Below are 23,263 nucleotides of genomic sequence, written 5' to 3' on the forward strand. Positions count from 1 at the left end.
AAATACGATATTTCCGACAGCACACGATGGCAGCAGTATTGAACAAAAAGGTTCTTGTCTCCCTAACCAATGAAATTCTGTAAGGACCACGTGAATTGGTAACGTCACGTGAGGGGAGTAAGCAAAGATGGCGACCGCGGGAGGTGAGGCTAGTTCGCAGAGCGAATCTGGCGACGAAATTTTTCAGACATTTTACACAGAGGTGAGTGAAATGTGGAAATAATGGTCGATTAGGCATCAAATTATTTAGTTTCAACAATTTTCTGGTCTGCATCGAGTTCCGAACACAGAAAGACCCAAGGCGTTGTGCCATCGTGACCTAGATTCTGCGGTTAGGGGTGCCTATTTGGCTAGCTAAAGCTAACATGATCTACTCAATGATACTATGTTATTGTGTCTGAAGTTTAAGATGGTCTTTTTTTCCTAGTTGGTGAAACAGAATTGCATCCACCATTCACATTGCGTACGCTTAAGGTTGCCTACAACATCCACATTCTACAGCTATAATAACGTTACACTAACTAGCTGCACAGTTAGCTGTATTCGTTAAGATGGCTAGCGAGCTAATTGGTTGTATTTGCATGCTCATCTCAGTTGCAGTGGTTTCAATTTGGCTCGCTTTTAAACGTTTCATATGCGGTGACAAACTAACTATAATAGATGGATTGTTACATTTGGAGTTGTATTACTTGCCATTATTTTATTTCTGAGGTGTATAGCTGGTCTTTTCTTAATTTTACAGGTGAAGCAGATTGAGAAACGAGACTCTGTACTTACCCCAAAACAGCAGATAGACAGATTACTCAGACCTGGAGCTTCATATTTTAATCTAAACCCATTTGAGGTAAGTGTCCATTTAATTGTTATAAATTTGTGCAGTTAATCCTTGGCTGATTACCATAATCCCTGTCTATTCATTTATGATTCAGGTCTTGCAGATTGATCCAGATGTAACAGATGAGGAGATAAAGAAGCGGTTTCGGCAAGTATGTAATTCATTCAGTCACTAGTTTTCAATAGGCTCTATGACTGTGCAGTGCTTTTATAAAGTGTTCATATATGTAGGGTAGTATTAACTAAACCTTTCTCCTTCAGCTATCAATCCTGGTCCATCCAGATAAGAATCAGGATGATCCAGACAGAGCACAGAAAGCGTTTGAAGGTACAGTGCAGCCCACTGTTATTCTGTCAAGCATTTAATACTTAACCTGACTCCTTACCTACCTGTATGTATTCTTCCCTACATAACCACAGCAGAAGTGTGGTTGTAAGTGGTGTAAGCGTGAGAGCAGGGCTGTGTGCAGGATAACTGATGGTGAATTCAGTGAACTTAAATGAATTCTGTCCCTGCGGAACAGAGGCTGTCAACCTCTTGCATTGGAATGAATGTGGCATTGTTGGTCCTGTTGGGATAGTAGCATGAACATGCATTGTATTTTCCGATTTCTCATCAACAAATCACAAAAATCCTGGTTGTTTTTGCATTTACAGAGACATTTACATTTTGTGTAATATTGCTATGTATTGTTTTCATTGGTGGTGTAGAAAACCTGGCTGTGTCGACTAGTTATTTGTCTAAAGTTTTGTGTACATGGATGCAAACTACAAGGTTCTCACTATGTCTCTTTAGCTGTGGACAAGGCATATAAATTACTCCTGGATCAGGATCAGAAGAAACGTGCAATTGATGTGATCCATGCAGGAAGAGAGTATGTGGAGCACATGGTGAGTGCCTGCCTGGTTCAGCTTAGTATAGCCAGGCCTGGAGAATGGTAATTATGCAAGTGGCCCATGTTGATGTCTTTTTTAATTACAACAGATGAAGGAGAAGAAGAAACAGCTGAAGAAAGAGGGAAAGCCTACAATAGTGGAAGAGGATGATGCTGAGCTGGTACGAACACTGCATCGTTTACAACCCAGTTCAACAACAGACTACCTCTGGCATACTCTGTAGTTCATTTCAACCTGAAGGAATGGCAGTTGCAATTCCTGTGGGATATTGTTGCTACAGTGCAACAAACTTTCAGAAAGTCATTAACTGACCACTGTCTTCTGTCTGTCACCTGGTGTATGAATCATAATGTGATGCTGCAGCTGAACTTCACCCACGTGGAGGTGCAGTCCACTCAACTGAAACATGAAGTGAATGTCATTTGTCAACTTTAATTTTTTTTTCAGACTGGAAGTCATGCTGATTGACAACTTCAGTTTAAATACGGGGGGGGGGGGGGTTGTATGGGACGTATTTTTGTAGCAAAAGTCACAAGTCTGTAGAATGGATTGACAAATTTGTTAGAAGTTTTCACAAATCTCTCCCTTTCAGTTCAGACAAGCTGTTTACAAGCAGACGATGAAGCTGTTTGCTGAGTTGGAGATCAAGAGGAAGGAAAGGGAAGCCAAGGACATGCATGAAAGGTAGTTGAGATATTAAACAAAGACCACTCATTATGCCAGTTTGGGTAAAGTAGATTCTGAATGGGATATGTGTTGGGTGATGCAGACACTCAGAGACTGAGTGCGGCACATGCATTATCTCACAGTGACCGACGCTAGGATAGTTTATGGGCAATGGTACCGATTGGTATGGGGGGAAATTTTCCGAAGAAATCAATGTCGGCAGTTTTGAAATGGGTCGTGAAAATCTTAATAAAGGATAAATTTGCTGGCAAGGTTCGTCATGACGTGGTAGACCCATTGATGCCTTCTGGATTAATATTCACATCTGTTAATGGCTGCTCACCCCAGGTTGTCTCGTGTGACTTTAGGCTATGCTTCATAAATAGTGGCTGTTCATTGTAGATGGTGACAGCTGGAGATAAGCTTACAGGATCATTCATTTTATGTCTCATAACTTCCCCTCATTTTTGTCCAGGAAAAGACAAAGGGAGGAAGAGATTGAGACTCAGGAGAAGGCAAAGAGGGAGAGAGAGTGGCAGAAGAACTTTGAGGTACTGAACACTTCAAGTAAGGCCTTCATTATGGATCTGCCTTCTGGGTAGAATTACACCTGCATTTGTTTTCCCCTGTAGGAAACGAGGGATGGACGAGTAGACAGCTGGCGGAATTTTCAGGCTAAAGGCAAGAAGAAAGAGAAGAACCGCACCTTCCTTAAGCCTCCGAAAGTGAAGATGGAGCAGAGGGAGTGACTACCTTATTTGGAATTGGGGGGGTGGGTGGGTGAGGATTGTCCTAATGGTGTAACCAACAACAGCATCCCAGACCTAGGAGAGCCAGGTCTCCAGAGAGTGTGTAGTGTGTAGTTTTTTTCTTTCTTTTTTAAATGTACATATTTGTAAATTGTGACCTCTCTGAGAGTTTCACTCCGAACTGAGTAATCAGAAAGATCAAAACAGAACAGCAGGTTTTCTGTTAATATCGCCATTTCAACATATTTTTTTGTTGATCTTTTTCTTACTTTTTCTTTATGACAAACCCCCATTCACAACCGGCCACATTGTCCTAATTTGCCAAGCAACTGGTCAACAAGACGGTTACATCAACCACTGCATACCCGCTTTCTCATTGCGTGGGATTTGAGTGTATCAACTTCTTGTCTCCCTTACATTCATGGCAGCGAGATCTTTGGTTAGTGTTTTGTCAGCCACACGATGAGAGGCTGTCAAGTTTATCTGCTTGTTCCCATGGTGATGTGTTATCTGTCTCATTTCATCTTCTGTAGTGTCAGTAGCCTTCTGTCTTTCCTCTTCCCGTTTCCTCTGTGGTAGCAGCAGTTATGTGTTATATATTTTTTTAAGTTATCCCATCATAGCTGTTGGAACTGCATTGCCCTGCAGGTGTGGAAAGATGCATTTAATTTCTGTTTGAGTTTAGTCGGATGACCCTGTGACATTTGCACACATAATAAAACGTTAAATCTTTCTTAAGCCACTGGTAGTGAGTGTTTCCTTGTTAAACCATGGTGCAGTAGGTGAATGTTCAGTTTGTTTTAAAGTGACATGGTGTGTGTGTTTATTTATTATTTTTTTGGCATGAGTATGTCTAAACGTCTGTTAATGTGTCAGTAATATAGTTTTTATGTGAAACGGCTCAAGCCACTAATATTGAGCAAAACAAATATTTTCACATCCTAGCTTTTATGGAAAAAAATGTATTTTCCCAGTCTTTTATTTTATTTTTTTAAACCTTCTGCTTTCTTGCCATTCTTATCACTGCAACCTTAATTCTGTAGAGTGCAGATAAGCATGATCTCTCCTCTGAAACATAATGTCAGCTGCTCACTCAGTAGGCTGGCAGTTCATTTCATACAGACTCGAGTTTGAGGAGATATGATGTGTAGCTTGGGCTGGCAGATTGTGTGCACCCAAATGATCAGGGGGTGTTTTCACAAAGCAGGACTACTGAGTTAGCTGGATAACTGTGCGCAGTAAAACCCGAAACGGCTGTTTTTACGCCATGTTCCAGATTTGGGAGGGTTCTGGGTTTTACTTGGTGCAGTTATCCAGCTAACTCTAATCCTGCTTTGTGAAACGGGGCCCTGCACACATTGTGGTGTGATGACTGAAGTCTGTCCCTCCCTGGGCAGCGCTACAGCCAATTAAGCACCAACACTGACATAGTGTAGATTCAACACAGTGGAACAGATCCTTAACACAGGGGTGGGCAATTCTGGTCCTGGAGGGGCGGCGTGTATGCAAATATTTGTTTCTACCAATTACCCTGGCTAAATGAACTAATTGGCTGTATACCCCAACATTGGTTCACTCATAGATCGCAGTTAACGTTTTCATGTGGTGACAGGGACAGTCTTTTGGCTGTCATTCATGCGCTCATCATGAAATGTAGTTAAAATGTCAGATGGTGTGACCTGCCCAAAACCCCCGTCAGACATTTTTCATCAAAAATATGACTTTAACAAAATGTGAATACGCATTGGCAGCTATTCTTACTGACATTATTGGCCAGTGGAATTGAAGTAGAGTAACACAAAATGAGAGATTGACAAATCAATCCTGGCTCAATTTGATTAGTGGTAAATGGTCATCAGTTCACTTGTATATTAGACCACAGCAAAATGTTTAATATCAGAACTCAAACAGATTTCTGCAGTCATTTATGAACAACAGTTTAGCTAAAACATTTGATCATTCGTATAATTGGCATAATTAAAAAGCAGAATTTGGCATGAAATCAGAAAACCAATATGACCTGCCCTTGCCCACCCCTGCACTAAATCATGTCACGTTTAGGGTTGATTTTATGTGCTACTTTTCAATTACAGTACAGTTCTCAACGACTGATTTAAAATGTACGTTGACTGACCACGTCGTTTTTTTAATTCTGTGCCAGTTTCACATACACAGATTAAGCCTGGTCCTAGTCCACACAAAACTCAGTTTACTCCAGGTGTAAAATTAATCTGTATAACCTGCCCTAATGTTACCTAATATTCTTCTGTGCTCTCCATATTTCATCATGATTCGCTAATTTTTATCGCTTGATCAAATGAGGATATTATTCGATCAGGGCTTTTTCACCCACCAAAAAAGAAAGGGTTTTTATTATTTCCTCCATACCCTCAACGCATTGAATTTGGCCGTCCATTAGATGCATCTGAGCCAATGAGAGTTGAATTCGTTGTTTCTGCGTTGGATAAAAATGGATGTAAAACAGGGGTATCTGCCTACTCTGTCACCTAATAGGGCAGCGATCCCGGCCTAATTTGTCCACTAGTTATCCGATTGGTCGGTAGAACAACTGTTGAGGCAAGGTTTGTTTGTCTGTGTTACGCGACGACTACCAATAGAGCAATATAAATGGTAGTTTTCTATATCAATCAGAATGATATGTATTTTCTGAGGACGTGATTGGATAAACTAGCTGTCCAACAACTACCGTGAGCAATACGTCGCGGTTTATGGAGCCTGTGCTGAAGAGAAAGAGGAGGGACTACGGAAGAGTGTTTTTATTTATTTCTTTGTTTCCACTGGAGAAATAATAACAGCATACGTTTTTGTAGAAAGTTGCTGTTATTTTTCCCCCTCCTTCTGATGATAAAAACCTGGAAGAGATTACGATAGAAATCAGAAAGCCAAAGCAAAAAGGAGGAGGATGAAGCGGCGCAATGCGGACTGCAGCAAACTCCGTCGGCCGTTAAAACGGAACCGAATCACCGAGGGTATATACGGCAGGTAGCTACAAAGGAGGGAGCTTGGGATGGGTTCATACGATAATTACTCAAACCCTGGAGATTCCCTCTTTGGTGCGGCTGTCAGGTGTATTGTGTGTTGCCCCGGTGTATTGTGAATTCTCACGAGGCAAAATGGTAGCTGAGTAGCTAGCTAGCGAGCGTTCACTATCTGGGTTGTAGCTAGCGTGATTCCTGTCAACTTGTGGGACAGGGCCTGGGCAACAGCCTGGGGTTCGCTTAAAATCTTAATCCCCGCTAGCTTGGACATTGCGCAGTCAATAATAACGTCACACACTGCACTTTTAGGTGTATTACTAACGTTACCTGAAAGTGCAAAGGCAAAACGCGTTGTAAATATTGCTAAGCTAACGAGCTGACCATATGTACAACGGTGGCTGCCACGTTAGCAAGCTACTCCGTGGCTTTTTCGGGCAATATTTCCGAAGGATGAGACGAACACATTCTGCGACAGAAAATTCACGAGAAATTACAGCAACGTTACGTCCTCACGCTAATATTATAATGCTAGTAAAGTCATATCTTTTCTAAAATATATTTTGAACGTGAGGAACCTCTAATGCAAGCTTTTTAACCAACGTCAATGGGGAATTTGGCGATTTTTGCGAACGTTGGTTTAATTGGATGAGGTTTATAAAGCTACCGAGTCAAACTAGCTAGTGATTCTTAACTTTGGTTTGTTCTTGGTCAGTCGTTTTGGCAATTGACAAAGTCAGCTGCCTAATCTGACGTTTTTCCATGAATGTTAGCTAAGTAATATATTACGTCAGTGAATTTCAATCCCGCTACCTCGTTTGTTTTTCATATTACTGGCGATATTCCAACAAGTGTTCAAGTGTTTGTCACAAATAAAACGTAATAGAATTTGGCTTACAAAAGAATGTTTGAGTAACGTTGACTGAACTGAGGGGTTCTTTGTAATACATTGGTAGTGTTAAAAAAAAAAACAGCCAACTGTCCCGTATGCTGACCACAATAAATTGCACGTGTTCTTTGCTGCTAGTGGTGATCATAACATAAAAAGAGCAACAATCCCTACAGTGCATGCAGAGAAAACGTATTAAAGAACACTTCCATCGCGACAGAAACATCCTTTGGGTTTGGCCTGTGTAATTTCGGCAACCCTGTTACAAGACAAGGCCTTACATAAGAGAAATTTCACACAGACCGTTGTTGTTTAATGGAAACCCCCAGAGCCCCGACCTTTTGATCATCTGTTCAGGTCCGTTTGTTTGACTAAGAAAGACCATTGTTATTGCTCCTGACGTGATATTAAACTGGGATAGTAATTGGTTGTTAGGTCTGCTTTGAAAAACAATACACTCACAAATTCATTATTTAAAAAAGAAAAAATGGCCAAACAGCTGTTGTATATCTCTCCCCTCCAGTACCTTCCTTTACCTCAAGTTTCTGGTTGTGTGGGCGTTGGTGCTGCTGGCAGACTTCGTGCTGGAGTTCAGATTTGAATACCTGTGGCCCTTCTGGCTCTTCATCAGAAGTGTGTACGATTCCTTCAGATACCAGGGGCTGGTGAGTAGCACTGTGAAATTTATGACATGCCTTAGTGGGCCAAACGGGAGATGCTCTGTTTACATGTTTGCATTTAGTCTTGAGACAATGAGCACACGTCTGTTGCAGTATTACCAGTGCATTAGATTGAATGTACTGCAATCAATAGGGGCATTGGTGGCTTGGAGGATATGCCCAGTTAATAAGCATGTTGGGTATTGGGGCCTTCCGTTGCCCCTGATTTATTTATTTTTATTCTTCCCCCGTCTAACAAATTTCTCCTCTTGGCTTTTTGTCTTGCAGGCATTTTCAGTATTTTTCGTATGTGTTGCATTTACATCAGATATTATATGCCTCCTCTTCATTCCTGTACAATGGCTGTTCTTCGCTGCCAGTACCTACGTTTGGGTGCAGTACGTATGGCACACAGGTAAGTGTGTTTCCCCTCCTGGCTGTGTGTTTCTACGTTTTGAGGATGTTATTGTTTTTGTTCAGTTATCGTCTTCTCATTTAGCAACTAGTAAGACATATGGACAAGTGCTTCTCAAACACACCAACACCAATGACATAATGTACAGATTGGGATTAAATGTGTAAGTGATGAAGAGTCGAGTGAAAAATATAAGTTTCACTTGTAGCCGACATGGTGGGGAAAAAAATGATTGAAAAAATTTAGATTTTATTGTGGGGTGCTGTTGTGTGAATTAAAGGTTGAGAGGGACAAAATAACAATGCAAGGTTTTGATGTTGCAGTGTTGCAAATGGGGGTAAAGCATTGAAATGCTTTGGTTACCTTCCTCCCTGCACTAGTGTAATGGTGTGGAGGAGGAAAAAAAAATGTATGGCCCACAAAACAATGCTTTGGCTCAGCATTCGATTTGGGGACATACCATGTTATGGTTATGTGTGATTGCAATCCAATAGGAAATGGCCAAACGGTATTTTTCACACCAACATCATGACTTAACAGCATTGATATGACTGTTTTTGTCTTTCCCCTACCGTGCACCTCTGTGATTATTTCTGTCAGTGACACAATGGGAAGAGTGACTTATTGGGGTAATTATAGCTCTGTATAGCCTAACTGTCAAGCAGGGGTGGTTTATTAAAATGGGCCGCCACAGGCCTGGTGTATCAACTGGCCCATCTGTGTCAACTCTTAAATTCATTGACTCGTCATCAAAATGATGAAAATTCGAGGCCTGTACACCCCTTCCCCCACCCTTTTTAAAACATACCGGACCAATTATGCTGTGTTGCCATATGAATGGGTTTTTGATTTCCAGAGCTGGGATTGTGATGTTTTGGTGTTTTTTCTGTTGTACACCATCTGAACTTGTCACTGTGACAATATGTTCCTAACATGTTGTCGGAGCATTTTTTTAAATGTAAGATGTGCCACTCACAATATTATGTGGTGCGCATTTTATGTAGCTTTATGTGTAAACAAATAGTCAGTGATACCAGAAAAAAACAACTTATTTGCCAGTCAAGAACATTTGCCAGTCATTTGTTGACTGCCCGAGTTTGCATGCTGTGTCTGGGGTCCATCAGTGAAAGGGGGAGGGTCCTTTGGATTTTCCGATCACAGAACAAAAATTGGGAAGAAAGAAGGGAGTATCCTTGGACCTGATGACGCCTGATGTTTGACTTCCCATACTATATAGTAAATATAGAAGACTACAGTCTGGTTAAGATCCTTAAACTATGTGAATATTAGTAAATTACATTAATGATCACAAAGCAAACATATTTTTATTTTGCTTGTATGGACAAATAATTGTAATACAGTATAGCATGGATTCATGTATTCCTTTCTTTCCCTTCACAGAAAGAGGTGTCTGTCTACCCACAGTGTCTCTGTGGATACTGTTCGTATATATAGAAGCAGCAATCCGCTTCAAAGACCTGAAAAACTTCCATGTTGACCTGTGTCGACCATTTGCTGCACATTGGTGAGTTCTCAAAAGATCATTTTAGCAGCAAGAATATTTCAAATTTGGAACTGTGCATCATACTTGTCTACAATGACTGCTTTTCATGTGATCTCTGTAAACGGGGCACATTGTTTTGATCTGTTGTGTAACTATTTACAGTATTTGCTCAAATGAAAGAATTAAAAGTGTTAAAATGAAAGTCCTAAATGAGCAGGAAGATTCGCAATGCCATTTTCAGGAGCTCAACTAAAAACTCAGTTGAATACTGGATTGCTTTCCCCCTTTTGTACAATGCTGGAAAGAATACTCATTTGTTTAAAACCTGATGTGTATACAGAAAAATAATGCATCTCAAATGAAATTATTTGCTGTAATGCTAATTAACATTAACAGTTGCTTGGGCCCTTAACAGAAACATACACACATTTCTGACAGCCAGCTTTACAGTGGTTTGTGTGAGGGTATTCAGGGGTTTCTGGACCAAAGCAAGAAAATGCACTTCCAGTAAATTTACTTTGTTTTGTTTTGTTTCGAATGGAAATCATGCCCTGGCTACAGAGCAGCTGGCTAGGAGGAGCCATGTAACTTTCTGTTACATGGTGCACACTGACCTCTGTCCAACTCTGCCCAACCTCTGCCCCCCCCCCCCCCCATTAGTATTGGTTATCCCGTGGTGACGCTAGGCTTTGGCTTCAAGAGTTACGTCAGCTACAAGATGCGCCTGCGGAAGCAGAAGGAGGTGCAGAGAGAGAACGAGTTCTACATGCAACTCCTCCAGCAGGCGCTCCCTCCTGAACAGCAGATGCTCCAGAGACAGGAGCGCGAGGCCGAGGAAGGTGAGCCCCCCCCCCCCAACTCTGCTCCCCGAAAACAGCCTTCTCCCCTGTCAGAGGGCCAGAACCCCTTACATGTGCAACCATGTCAGCCCTGACAAAAATTATGAACTGTTGCCCAGGATTCCATGGTCCCCTTGGGGTGCATTCTAACACACACAGTAATTATGTTGAGGAACAGAAATTTGTAAATGGGACCTAAGGAATTTACTTTACTAATGAGCTCTTCACTGCGGCAGATACCGATATAACTCTGTCAACTGGTGAATCACATGAGATTTAGAGGTCTTGTGAGGGCCATGCTTGACAACATGAAATCAGTTGGAAAATATAGCTTGCCTTAGACAAATTGTGCCCTGTGGCCAGCTAAGCGAAATTGCAATGCTAAAAATATGTGGAGAGTAACAGAATGGCAGCTGTGTAATGATTCCTGCAGAAGGTCCCTCCAAGTTCTAATAAAGCTATGAAGGCAAGAAGGGCTCATTTCTCATGGTAATTTTCTCCACAGGGGATTAATGTGTTCCTGTTAGTCTTGAATTTAACATTCATGTGCTCGTATCCTCCAAATCGGTAGTTCCTGAAGAAATCTTGTCATGATATACAGATAATTCTAAATCATTTTTAGTCAACATAATTTGTCGGCTTGATCCTTGCAGACGTGTGGTAGTTTGCTGCCAGACGGCTGCTAATCGCAGGCTTGACATATCACTCTTCTGTGGTGTTAAGCCACAAGTGACCTTCCATCACTGCAACACCCACTCTTACACTCTCCACCTCTCTATCCCCCCCCCCCTCTCTCTCTCTCTCTCTCAACCTGCAGCTGCAGCGGCCAAAGGCATATCTGAGGTGGATTCCACAACAACGTCACAGAACGGCGCGCCTGCCAACAAAAAGAGCTCCCTCCCGCTCCCAGAGCTGGAGTACAGAGAAAAGGGGAAGGAGGGCAGGGACAAAGAAGCCAAAAAACACAATGTGGGGATTAACAACAACATCCTCCAGACAGTAGACTCTAAGCTCCAGGAGATGGAGTACATGGAGAACCACCTCAGCAGCAGGAGGCTGAACAACGACCTGGCGGGGAGCACGGAGAACCTCCTCCAGAAGGAGGAGATGGGGAGCGGGGCTGGCAATGCCTCTTCCAAAAACTACAAGAATGCCAGCGGGGCGGTGATCAATTCTTCACCGCGCAGCCACAATGCCACCAACGGCAGCGTCCCCTCTTCCTCCTCCTCTTCCACCAGTAAGAACGAAAAGAAGCAGAAGTGTTCGGGGAAGAGCCCCGCCCCTCACAGAGATCTGATGGAGAACTGTATACCCAACAACCAGCTCAGCAAGCCTGACTCTCTCATACGGTAAGCCTTCTCAGATCAACTCAGCATGTATCTGCACCCTCTCCCTGTGCCATTACCTACACCTCTCCCTGTGCCATTACCTACACCTCTCCCTGTGCCATTACCTATACCTCTCATTACCTACACCTCTCCCTGTGCCATTATCTACACCTCTCCCTGAGCCATTACCTACACCACTCCCTGTGCCATTATCTACACCACTCGCTGTACCATTACTTACACCTCTTCCTATACCATTACTGACTCCACTCATCACTGCCTGTAATGGTCCTTTTACCATTACTTCTGATGTTCCATTTACACTGTAAAACCCACAAAATTGTTTGATGAAACCATTTGCCTTGAAGCAATTGAGTAGGGCAACTTAATCTGTTCAAGCATTCACTGGTCATCATTGTTGCTTCCTGTTTTACAACCTTTTCACACACATTCCTATAAACCTCATGATAGTTTAGAGATGTACATCTTAGCAATAAGAGTGTTTACTGATATTGTCGCATTGAGCCACCTGCTTTCCACAGCTGCCCATATGGTGAAAATCTCTTCCTTAAACTGTCCAGTGATTTGGGACATTCTCATTTTTGGCTCATTTTAATACTCTCAACTGACAGGGCGCGTGCTGTGTATACCACAATCCAAACACGGGTGCACTTACGATTAATTTGCTTCCTGTTCTCAGTGTTTTTCTTGTGATAACAATACAGGGACAGAAATCTCCCTGTGGTGGGAGGTCCTTCCTGACAGAACACAGGCCAGCTGTGGAATGCTCCCCAGCACTGCCTTTAGAAACCATACCAGCGTGGTGTGTAGTGCAGCATTGACCATGTTAACATGTTCCCCCTTAGGGAAACCATGCATTCAAGAACATGCCAATGCCAGCTTCTCAACATGGTGCTCTCTTTCTTCTACCATTGCAAGCTGCAATGTTTCCAGCGTTGTCTAGGTTAGCTTCCTTCAGTTCCATAATGCAAAAGCATTCATTCCATTTATTTTGGTCACAAAGGGAACTGTTTTCCTGGGAAATATGCATCCTACGGTCAACCTGTAGCCTTTATTGCACGCCACAGAGACCAGTTAATTGTGCAGTCATTGTTGTGTACTGCACAGAGCAGATAATCTTGCAGTCGTTATTTCACGCTGGATGGACCAGGTCATCTCGCTGGCTGCTTTGCACACTGTACAGACCGGATTGTTGTGCATTCATTGTTGCACACTGCCTGGAGGAGATAAGCTTGTCAGTGCAGCGCGTCACAAAGATCTCAGATCTGGACATCCTGCAGCACTGCACAGATGAGCTCGTTCTGCAGACAGCACAGCACGTTGTGGCTGGACGAAAGTGACTCTGGTTTACTCTGCTCCGTACCATGTTCATTTCCCACCCATGAAACCTATTTATATCTGCAGCCGCCAGGGGTGCAGAGCTCTCGCTGCTTCTGAGCACAGCGGTGTTTACATTAACGGCAGTAATTAGTTAATTTTCTATTCCCGTAATCCCTGAGCTGTAAAAGGCAGCTGCAAGTGGTGGCATTGCTGGCGCCCTGCAAATATTTATCGGTTCTGGCTTCAGTTACTCCCATACTGAAGTATTTGTAATGCTGTAATTTCTATGTCTGATTGGTATTCCTAAATTACAGTTTGTATAGATCAAGGAATCCAAAGTGCAGACGCATATAGAAAACTGTATGTGCATCAAGTGTACCCAATTTTTCTTTCTGTTACAAAAATGATTTGAGAAATGGCTTCATAGTGATGTGTATGCGAAGCACAAGTGCAACCAGGTTCTCCCCGGAGTGAGTCATCGCAGATGGCTTGATAAAGATGCGGAACTAAGTTCAGAATTCAGTTCAGACTTTAACTGTGTGCAGCGCAGCTAACACAAAACGTCCTCACAATCGTTCTGCAATGTTTTTGTCCGTCGTATAATATTGGCACTACGTTGCAGCGACATTGTGAGAATGTTCTGTGTTAGCTGGGGTAGGGAATGTGGACCAGCATACAGAAGGGTACCAGGGCTTGGAATTACTGGTTTAAAGGAGGAGAAAAAAAAACAAAATTTTATACCGGCAGATACAGCTGTAACGATATGGAATTTCTTATACCACGGTGGCAGAGAGACACTGCGGTTAGTGATGATCTCGTGGGGGGTGGGGGGGTTTAAAGCCAGCCAACATCTTGATCTTTACCTGCTTAAACATTCAGACTTGATATTTTGCACGGTTTTATTTTATTTTAGAATAGACTTATGTCTTCTTAAATATGTAGCACAGCCAACATGTTATAAAACATAGCCTACTTTCTCTTCTTATTCTCTTACACTAAGCACGTCATGTGGCGCTTTAGCCTCAGGTGCACTCTTGTGCTGCGTTTGAAATGGTCGGCTCTATTATTGAAATTGTGGGCTCTATTATTGTTTTTGCTGCGTACTCAAAAGCTGTGTTTCTGTAGCCTTAGTACAAGCTGTTGGGGTTGTGCCATTTTAAATAATTGAAATGCATATCCCTAATTAATTTAGCACTTCCCTTTATTATGATTGTTAATATTATTATTATTATTACTGTTCACCTTACACTAAGCTTGTAAAACTATCTGGAAGATGTAAGATGATGTGACTTTGTAACATCAATTCAATTCAATTAGTCTAGGATGCACTGTCCTGATGGGTATTTTTTTTAAAGTTAAAAAAGCTTGGGTAATGACGGTGCGGTGCCCAAACCCGCGGTAAGCCTCCCATCGCTGCGGCATGTCGATATGGCGGTTATCGTCGCAGCCTGTCCTGCAGATCGTACTACCAGCACCCCGGGCACAAGGCACGCACTGGCCTGTTTTACGGCTCTCAAAAGTCAGAAATTACTGCTGATTATAGAGTTGGGCAGAACTCCACGCCTGTCCAATATATAAAGTGTGTGTGCGTTGCTGTTCGCTACATTTTCATTTAATTTGCAGCATCAGTGGAGCTTCAAATGCGTTGCCTCTCTGGTGGATGTATGTTGCATCATCATGTAGGGAACAATCTTCGAATCAGGCCAATAGGGTTCATTTTAAGCTTTTATCGACCAATTTGACCTCAGTGATTTCATGTGTTTCTAATATGGGTTAGATCATTCCCTCAATATTAAGTCATGGCATGCATTTAAAAAATGTTGTAAATTTTCCCTTTTAAACCTGTACCCAGATTTATGGTGCAATGAAGCATTAGGCCTATGTAGCATTTAGGTTTAAAGAATGTGTGTAGTTCACTTTAAACCACCCAGTGGATAGCATACTCTAGAGATCTTGTGAGTCATCGCATTGGAAGCTTTTTTTTTAGTAGTGCACATCAGTGCAAAGCGATATTAATTGTCTGTTAATTATTTATTAACATTATTTGAAACATACCTTCCAAAATCATTTGCTCTGTGAAGTAAGCTACATCATTGTAGGATGAGAGAGCCAATGTGTGACACGTTCAGAATCTGTCATAATCCAGGAAAGGAGTAATTGGTCATGGGACCAAGGGCACTGTGTCCTTCACTGCTTTGTGTCCAAGCTTGTGTCCCTTGGTCTGAGGGAGGAAACCTGTTCTATAGAATCAGAAATCCTTTGTTTACTCCAACATTACCGTTTCTCCTTTTCCACAGGACCCTTGCGATGTGCTCAGGTTAAAGCGCGCACTGGTCACGGTTATGTGGTGGACGTTAGTAACCCTTAGTTCCACACACAGTTCTACTCCTCAGTCCTTACAGACTGTGGTCTGTTGCACGCGTTTGGCTCCAGTGCATGTGTATGGATGGGTCGTGCAGTACAGTACTGCAGTACTCCAGTGGTGTGGGGAAGGGGGTCTGGGTCTCTGTCTCATAGGAAGTAGGAGGCATCGGGGGGCAGGAGGGCTCAGCGGACATGCGAGTAATTGGAGAGGGCTTTGCTCGTCACTGAGGGGTGACGGTTCGCCTGAAGCTGACCCCCTCTCCCTCCCCCGGTCTGTCCCACCCATTCATTTCCTCAGCGTTCCTCTCCACTCCCCTGGGACACTCACTCCTACGCCAAGCTGGCCACCCATCGTGTCATTCCCACTGGTGCTGCGTAGGTCACAGCTGTTCATTGTGCCCCCGGTGGTACCCGCTAGCAATGCCCAAAAATGACTTGCATATTTCATAGTGCATGTGAAAAATGGCCAGAGGAACGACGGTTTTGGCTGCCATTTAAATGTCCAATATGTTGAATCCATTAGATTTGTAGGCTAGATGTACTGAGCTGCCTTATACTTGCGTGTCAGGCTAGATTGTGGTCTCTTGGATTTCTTGTTTCCCTAAACCTCAGTGCAGAAGTAAGGCATTGTGCTTGAGTGTAAGGTTGAACAAGCACACCCTGATGGAGACGCTCGTCTGACATGCGCTTGTCTATGTAATGCGTTTTGTGTTGAACATGCCACATAAATAAGGCTTTTTAAGCTGTGTTCGCCACGCTTTGGTTCTCGCCTTGGCACTCCTCGGAAACCCAGTGCAAGGGGGGGGTGGGGGGTTTGTTGTATTGTGTGAAGCACTTTGTGTTACATTTTACTTGTATGAAAAGTGCTATACAAATAGTCTTGATTGATTGATTGATTGCAAAGAGCACCTTTTTTGAATCGCTCACCAGCACACCACTCTGTCTGCACGTCACATTGTATTTACATTTAACTGCAGTTTTTTATTTTTCTGTTCTGAATACACCAGATGAAATGTATCATGTTGACCATAGGATTTTGGTTTAGTTAATTTTACATGTTAACAGGTGTTGCCAAATTTGCTTTTATGTTTGCCTCATGTTAGCCAACAACCCTTAGCTCATTTTTGGTTGGATAGCTGTGGCTTTTTTTGAACAAGTTCCTTTAGTTAAATATGGTCTTCTCATTGAACTGTGGCTCCATTTGGGTGTCGGTGATTCATAAACCTCTGATGTGGCTGCAGTGGTGTGTCTAGCTAATGAGACTTTATTCACAGAACCTCTGTTTCCTGGCTGATGTTATTTGTTCCTCTATTAGCGAGTATAGTGTCTTCATTTGTTCTCCTATGAGCTTATGTTAACTTTAGGCTCAGCCACTTAAAATTGCCAAAATTTTCAGGTAATATTAATCATTTACATGTTGAAGTTTGATGCACACTTGGTTGAATGAACTGGCATTCCTATTCTTGAACTAGCCTGTGCAGATATGATGGCTAAGCAGGGTCTATCAGTAAGCAGAATGTGTGCTTGATGGTGCCATTGTAGGGTGTTTGTGATTCTGAAAGGGTGCATTCTAATCCTCCTGACGCGCCTCTCTCCCTCTCTCTCGCCGCAGGCTGGAGCAGGACATTAAGAAGCTGAAGGCGGACCTGCAGGCGAGCCGTCAGGTGGAGCAGGACCTGCGCAGTCAGATCAGCTCGCTCAGCTGCACCGAGAGGAGCATCCGCTCCGAGCTGGGCCAGCTGCGGCAGGAGAACGAGCTGCTGCAGAACAAGTGAGGACCCGCCAGCGCTCTTCTGCTCTTCTCATTCTGCTCGTTTCACTCAGGCTCCTACCCCTGCCCTTTATCCCATAGTATCCGTTTGACCTAATAGTGTCAGTTTTATTTTTTCTCAAATTCTGTTTTTATTTTTTTACCATTTTCAGATTTTACGGTTTTATTTGTTCTGGATTCTTAAAAACAAATTTTTTTATGATGTTATGAAATTACAGATTTTTACTGTAACTATTCTTGCCATCAATAAGTATGTCATGTCATGTGTAAACATGACCAGAACAAAAAAAAGCACAATTTTAACACCACTTTAAAGAAGTGTTTCCATAGGACTGCTTCACATTTTAAAATAAACTACTAGTGGGACTTAATACATTAATTAATTTATAAATAAGAAACAAAAATAAAATAAAATGGTCTTAGACAAAAGTTGGTTTGAAAATCAACAAGTGAAGCTGGGAAGTTTTGTTTTAGTCATCAGTTCCTCCTCTATCATGGATAGATTAACGTGTTTCATTATAGCTAGTAGTAGTTTGGTAAAGCACACCAACACTGGCTATATGTGAGTGAATAAAATCCCCTACTTGGACAAGTCCTGGGCACACCCTTAATCACGAAATGACTAGTAGCCCTCGGGCCCCTGTCTAGCGTCCTGCCGTTTGTACCGTAGCCTCTGTCTGTCTCCCTGTCTGTTCGTCCGTCTGCAGGCTTCACAGCGCCATCCAGGCCAAGCAGAAGGACAAGCAGACCATCAGCCAGCTGGAGAAGAGGCTGAAGGCGGAGCAGGAAGCCCGGGCAGCGCTGGAGAAGCAGCTGACTGAGGAGAAGAAGCGCAAGAAGCTGGAGGAGGCCACAGCGGCGCGGGCTGTAGCCATGGCAGCAGCCTCCAGGTGCGCCTTGGGTTCTCGCCATTGCATCATGCATTAGGCCATGCGTTAGACCATGCATGGCGTTAGGCCATGCGTTAGACCATGCATGGCGTTAGGCCATGCGTTAGACCATGCATGGCGTTAGGCCATGCTTTAGGCCATGCATGGCGTTAGGCCATGCGTTAGACCATGCATGGCGTTAGGCCATGCGTTAGGCCATGCATGGCGTTAGGTCATGCGTTAGGCCATGCATGGCGTTAGGCCATGCGTTAGACCATGCCACCTCCACTTCCTTAGCATGGAAAGATTTTGACAGAATATGTGACAGAATAAGCTATTCACAGAGGTAGCACAGTTAGCATGCAGCCCAAAGATACTGTTTAATACTGTTGCACTGGAGGCACACAATTGCTATCATTCTGATTGATTAACTATGGGTATGATGGCCAAAAAGTTTCTAAAAAGATGGACTATCCCTTTAAGCATTTTAGTCAGTGTACATTTTTGTGGGCACTTGCTATTTTTAACTAGGGTGCAGTAGGCTATTAGAATATGTGTTGACATTTTCTGTTAACAGTTTAACAGGTTAATGATAAAGTGCTGTTTAATAACTGGAATTTTTTTATGACAGAAGCTGACGCTGTTTAACCCCTCAATTTATGGGCTACACGTGATTTAAGTTACATTACTGGAATAGGCAACACATGCCTGTTTATTATCTGGTTGTTTACGCTTTTATTATTGAGCTAAGTGTGCTGAGCAGACTTGGTTTCACAATACGTTTTATTTTTTGAAGAATATTTTTCTTCTGATACGCCTATTGTTTTTTGTGGAGATAAAAATCCGGTCAGAAAAATGTTTGATCTCTAACTGCCTTGTTGCAGAGATGCTTATTATGCATGTATTCAACCATGATAAAGCTTCTAAAAGTTGGTTTGTATGGGAATTTTGCGATTCCCGGGAGGGTGGCTAAATTACTGGGAAGTGAAAATGGTCCATATTTGGGGGAAAACGTGGGACCCTAGTCTGTGCTGGTGGGCCGTCCCACTGACCCGGCGCCTCCTCGTCCCCGCAGGGGAGAGTGCACAGACTCGCTCAGGAACCGCATCCGCGAGCTGGAGACCGAGTGCAAGAAGCTCTCCATCGACATGAAGCTGAAAGAGGAGCAGATCAGAGAGCTGGAGATGAAGGTGCAGGTGGGTCCAGAGCCGACGGTCACTCCGCCGACACCGGCTTCTCACACCAAACTCACCTCTTAAAGAAAAAATCACAAAAATCTACTTTTACTGTCACAATTAAATAGCAACCTGGGGGATCAGAATATTATGATTTGGTGCTCCTCAACGTTAGTCATGTTTGATGTAGTTTGGAAGAACTCCGCTTGTGTTTAATACTAAAAAGATATGTTCTTTAACATTCATGCTGTGACTGATAGTGACCATTCAAAAATGTATTCATGTGCAGGTGTTTGTCCTCTGTCAATCAGGCGGTTCTTCCTTTAACCCTTTAAGGTGTAAAATCACAGATATGTTATTAGAATTCTAATGCTTCTAATGTAACAATCACCACTGAACATTCTAATGTAACAATCACCACTGGTAATTGTGAGCGATGGCCTTCTAGAACTCTTTAGGAAAAAAAACAAAAACCTACTCTTCAAAGGGTTAATACCAGCTTTTGCACTGGCTGTGGTCTTTTAACATTAGTCAGGCCATGATTGCCAGCTTATTGTGAAGCAGGGATTGTAGACCATAGAAGTTCAGCTACTAGACCGGAGGGCGGCTGCGTTTGCCCCATGTGACCTCCTCCTTCACCTGCGCCTCGTTCTTGCCCCTCCCTCTCTCAGGAGCTGCGTAAATACAAAGAGAACGAGAAGGACACGGAGGTGCTGATGTCCGCGCTCTCAGCCATGCAGGACAAGACGCAGCACCTGGAGAACAGCCTCAGCGCCGAGACCCGCATCAAACTGGACCTCTTCTCAGCGCTGGGCGATGCCAAGAGACAGCTGGAGATCGCCCAAGGTCTGTCCCATCCCACCCCTTCATTTCATTAGTATGACACCAAACACGGCTACTATGACTCGGTCATTACTGTGACACCAATCACAGCTACCATGGAGACTCAGTCATTAGTGTGGAGCCAATCAGATCTAGTACGAAGTCAGTCATTAGTGTGGTGCCAATCACTGTTACTATGGAGACTCGGTCATTAGTGTGGAGCCAATCAGAGCTACTATGGAGAGATAGACATGGTCGTGTTTTACCAGGGTGGTTCCGTGCAATGTTGAGTAGCAGTGAAAGGGTGATGGTTTGTGATGTAATAAATGGGCATAGCTACCATATCCTTTGTAGAGCAAAAGATTTTGATTGGTTGTGACATGTCACTCACTCCTTCCTTCAAACTGGGCCTGCAGTCATTTATGAGTTTGTCAGTGTTCTCTCAGTGGAGATCTGAAGTTCTGGATTTACAGTGGTTTTCAGGGCCATCGTGGCGAGTAGCAGTGCAGTACTTGGTGTAGAGCTGCAGAGTGAGAGTATAGTTAAAGTGGCGCATGGCAGTGAAAAAACCATTACGCTGAAAAATGGTGCACATCTTTTTATGATTATTATAACAAAGTGGGCCTCATCACAGCGCAGTTAATGTGTCAAACAGTGAACCATGATGGCTATCGCAAGCGCACGTAGCGGTAATGCGCCTGAAGTACCTTAACCCTAAATCAAGCTTAGCCTTAAGACGGGGCATTACATGTATTTCTGCCATTTTCTTTGCTTTGTCTGCAGGTCAAATCCTCCAGAAAGATCAGGAGATCAAGGACCTTAAACAGAAAATAGCTGAGGTGATGGCTGTCATGCCGAGCATCACCTACACGGCAGACACCAATAACATGAACCCGGTGACCCCCCACTACTCCTCCAAGTTCATGGACAGCAGCCCCTCGGGTCTGGACCCCAACGCTTCGGTCTACCAGCCCCTCAAAAAGTGAATGCTCACCCCTCCGTATTTTTTTGGCCCAGCTGAAGATGAACTCTTGTGTATTTAATGCTGAGAACGTCCTCTTTTGTTGTTGTTGTTGTTGTTTTCTCCCCTGGTTAAGAAGACTTTGTAACTTGTGACTGTATTGTTGTAGTTAAAAAGACAAAAAAGGGACATTGCATCAACTAGGACTGCGCAGTGTTTCCCCCCCCTTCCCCCTCCTCCCCACCCTTTGTAAATGTTTAGACAACCCTCACAGAATGTTGGCACATCTCTTTTCTGGGTCAGTGGAGAATGGCTGCTTTTAAATGCATTTTTTCAACTCCACTCCTTTCCCCTTTGATTCACAAGATCAGTTCCACTCACATGTTTGATGCAAGGATCTAAGTCAGAACCAGGTTGAGCAGACCTTTACAGTATAATGTCACCAGCTGTTCAAAGAATGTAATGCAGAATAAACAGTTAGTAAACTTTCTACTAATTTTTCCCTAGTTCCCCTTCTCCACTTCATAACTATTACTTTAGAATTAGAGTCATTGTCATAGAATGGACACTCTAGAGCCTTTTCTAGACCCTGTGAGTTCCGAGTTATTTTTAGTTCTGCCACCAGCTGTGACAGCAGTTTTATTCTGGAGGTAGTCTTCTGTGTTAATGCCACAGTCATACAATTACCACATGTCATGGGGTTTTTATGTAAACCTTAAAATACTGTAGTCAAGTGATGCATGAACAGCTTCGAACGGATTTGAAACGACAGCTTCATTGAGTTATGTTGAGATGTAAAGAAATAAAAATACATACTGCCCTCCCTGTTATTAAACTATTGTGCTAAATACACCCTCCCTTTCCTAGCGGACCAAATTCGACAGGAGTAGCTACAAGATTGTCACGTGATGCTAGTAGTAATGCCCGAGCTATTTAAAAGCTGAACCTTGTGATGTCAAGTTAACTGATTTATCCAGTTGTCATATCCACAGTGCCTTGAGACTGGACATTTATTTATTCTTCTTTTTTTGGAGACGGCCCCCTATTCAAGCGACCTTGTATTTTAATGTGAACCATCAGAGTCTACTGCAGATTGTATACAAACCTATCTTACCAAATGATCGCTGCCTGCTTCTCCCAGTTACACCTTTTTTGTTTCTTTATTCAGACAAATGTTGCACCCTAAAAATGGCATGCGATTCAAAAAGGGAAGTTTTTTTTTGAAGGGTTAAATCTGCCATTCAGAAACTTATTTGCATTATTTCTTTGTAGATCTCAATACAGAATTTCTATCTTTTATTTTTTTTAGTCTTCAGCTGAATGTTTCATGTCAGTGAATGTGCCAAGTTAAGAGTATTGCTTTCCATCGATGGGAATCCTTAAATGTGTGAAATTGGCTATTGAGTTGCAACATGCTTTCTTTTGATGTGCAAAGCATGGAAGTGTTTTGAAAATGCAGGACAGAACAAACCTTGCCACCTGTTTGCAGTAGACTCTGTAAAGGCGGTAATTGCCAGTGTTTCTTTGAACACATTTCACTCAGTGAATGTGGTTGTATTTGCATCTTACCCGAGGCAGTAATTGTCAGTCAGCAGGTTTGTTTGGTTTTTGTTCAGTTAAAAAAATAATATAAAATAAAATGGGGGATGAATACATAGTCTGATTTTGATGTCACCTGAAGGTGTAGGTCATATTGTGTGTGTTTGGCTGAATTGTGCAATTTGCAAAGGCATAAGTGGGTTCCCGAAGCTTTTGAAAACTTTGTTTAGAGTAAAACGATTTATTTGTCTGCCATTGCTTGGCCACTCTGTTTCTTTTCTTGATCTTATCTCAACTGTATCTCTTCCTCCCCTCCCCCTCCTTTTCTCCCTCTAACTTCATCTCTTTCCCTTCAAATTTTCTTTCTCTCTGTGGGGTTCACATTGAATTAAAAAAAGTCTTGCCAGTCATGCAAGCTGTTTGAAACCTATTGTCGTGTCAATTATTGCATCTCGTTAACTGGACTCTTACTCAAATATTTGACTTTCCTCCAAGTTGCACTTGAGTATAGTCAAATTACAAAAAAACAACAACTTTGAAATAGTGCAGTTAAGCTGATATAAATAATATATTAAAAAGGCACATGTTTTATTTAAAAAGTTGTGATTGTTACCCTTCGTCTAGATTTGTTTTAAATGGGCACAC

General features: G+C 42.7%; 2 protein-coding genes across 2 annotated transcripts; both read left to right on the forward strand.

The window, feature by feature from the left end:
• The first annotated feature begins 64 nt into the window (after positions 1–64).
• On the forward strand, positions 65–3,884 carry dnajc8 (DnaJ (Hsp40) homolog, subfamily C, member 8). Its single transcript, XM_035428825.1, has 9 exons — positions 65–202; positions 743–844; positions 930–986; positions 1,096–1,162; positions 1,631–1,725; positions 1,820–1,891; positions 2,324–2,415; positions 2,873–2,948; positions 3,030–3,884. The coding sequence occupies exons 1-9, from the start codon at positions 128–130 to the stop codon at positions 3,144–3,146; spliced, it is 753 nt and encodes a 250-aa protein (XP_035284716.1). The 5' UTR covers positions 65–127; the 3' UTR covers positions 3,147–3,884.
• Positions 3,885–5,866: 1,982 nt separating this feature from the next.
• Positions 5,867–23,048, forward strand: LOC118233286 (macoilin-1). The gene is made up of 11 exons (XM_035428818.1): positions 5,867–6,149; positions 7,555–7,696; positions 7,979–8,105; positions 9,507–9,630; positions 10,270–10,448; positions 11,266–11,797; positions 17,094–17,252; positions 17,960–18,142; positions 19,197–19,317; positions 19,968–20,142; positions 20,902–23,048. The coding sequence occupies exons 1-11, from the start codon at positions 6,070–6,072 to the stop codon at positions 21,102–21,104; spliced, it is 2,025 nt and encodes a 674-aa protein (XP_035284709.1). The 5' UTR covers positions 5,867–6,069; the 3' UTR covers positions 21,105–23,048.
• Positions 23,049–23,263: the final 215 nt, after the last annotated feature.

The sequence above is a fragment of the Anguilla anguilla genome, chromosome 8 (assembly GCF_013347855.1).
Source record: "Anguilla anguilla isolate fAngAng1 chromosome 8, fAngAng1.pri, whole genome shotgun sequence".
Lineage (NCBI taxonomy): Eukaryota > Metazoa > Chordata > Actinopteri > Anguilliformes > Anguillidae > Anguilla > Anguilla anguilla.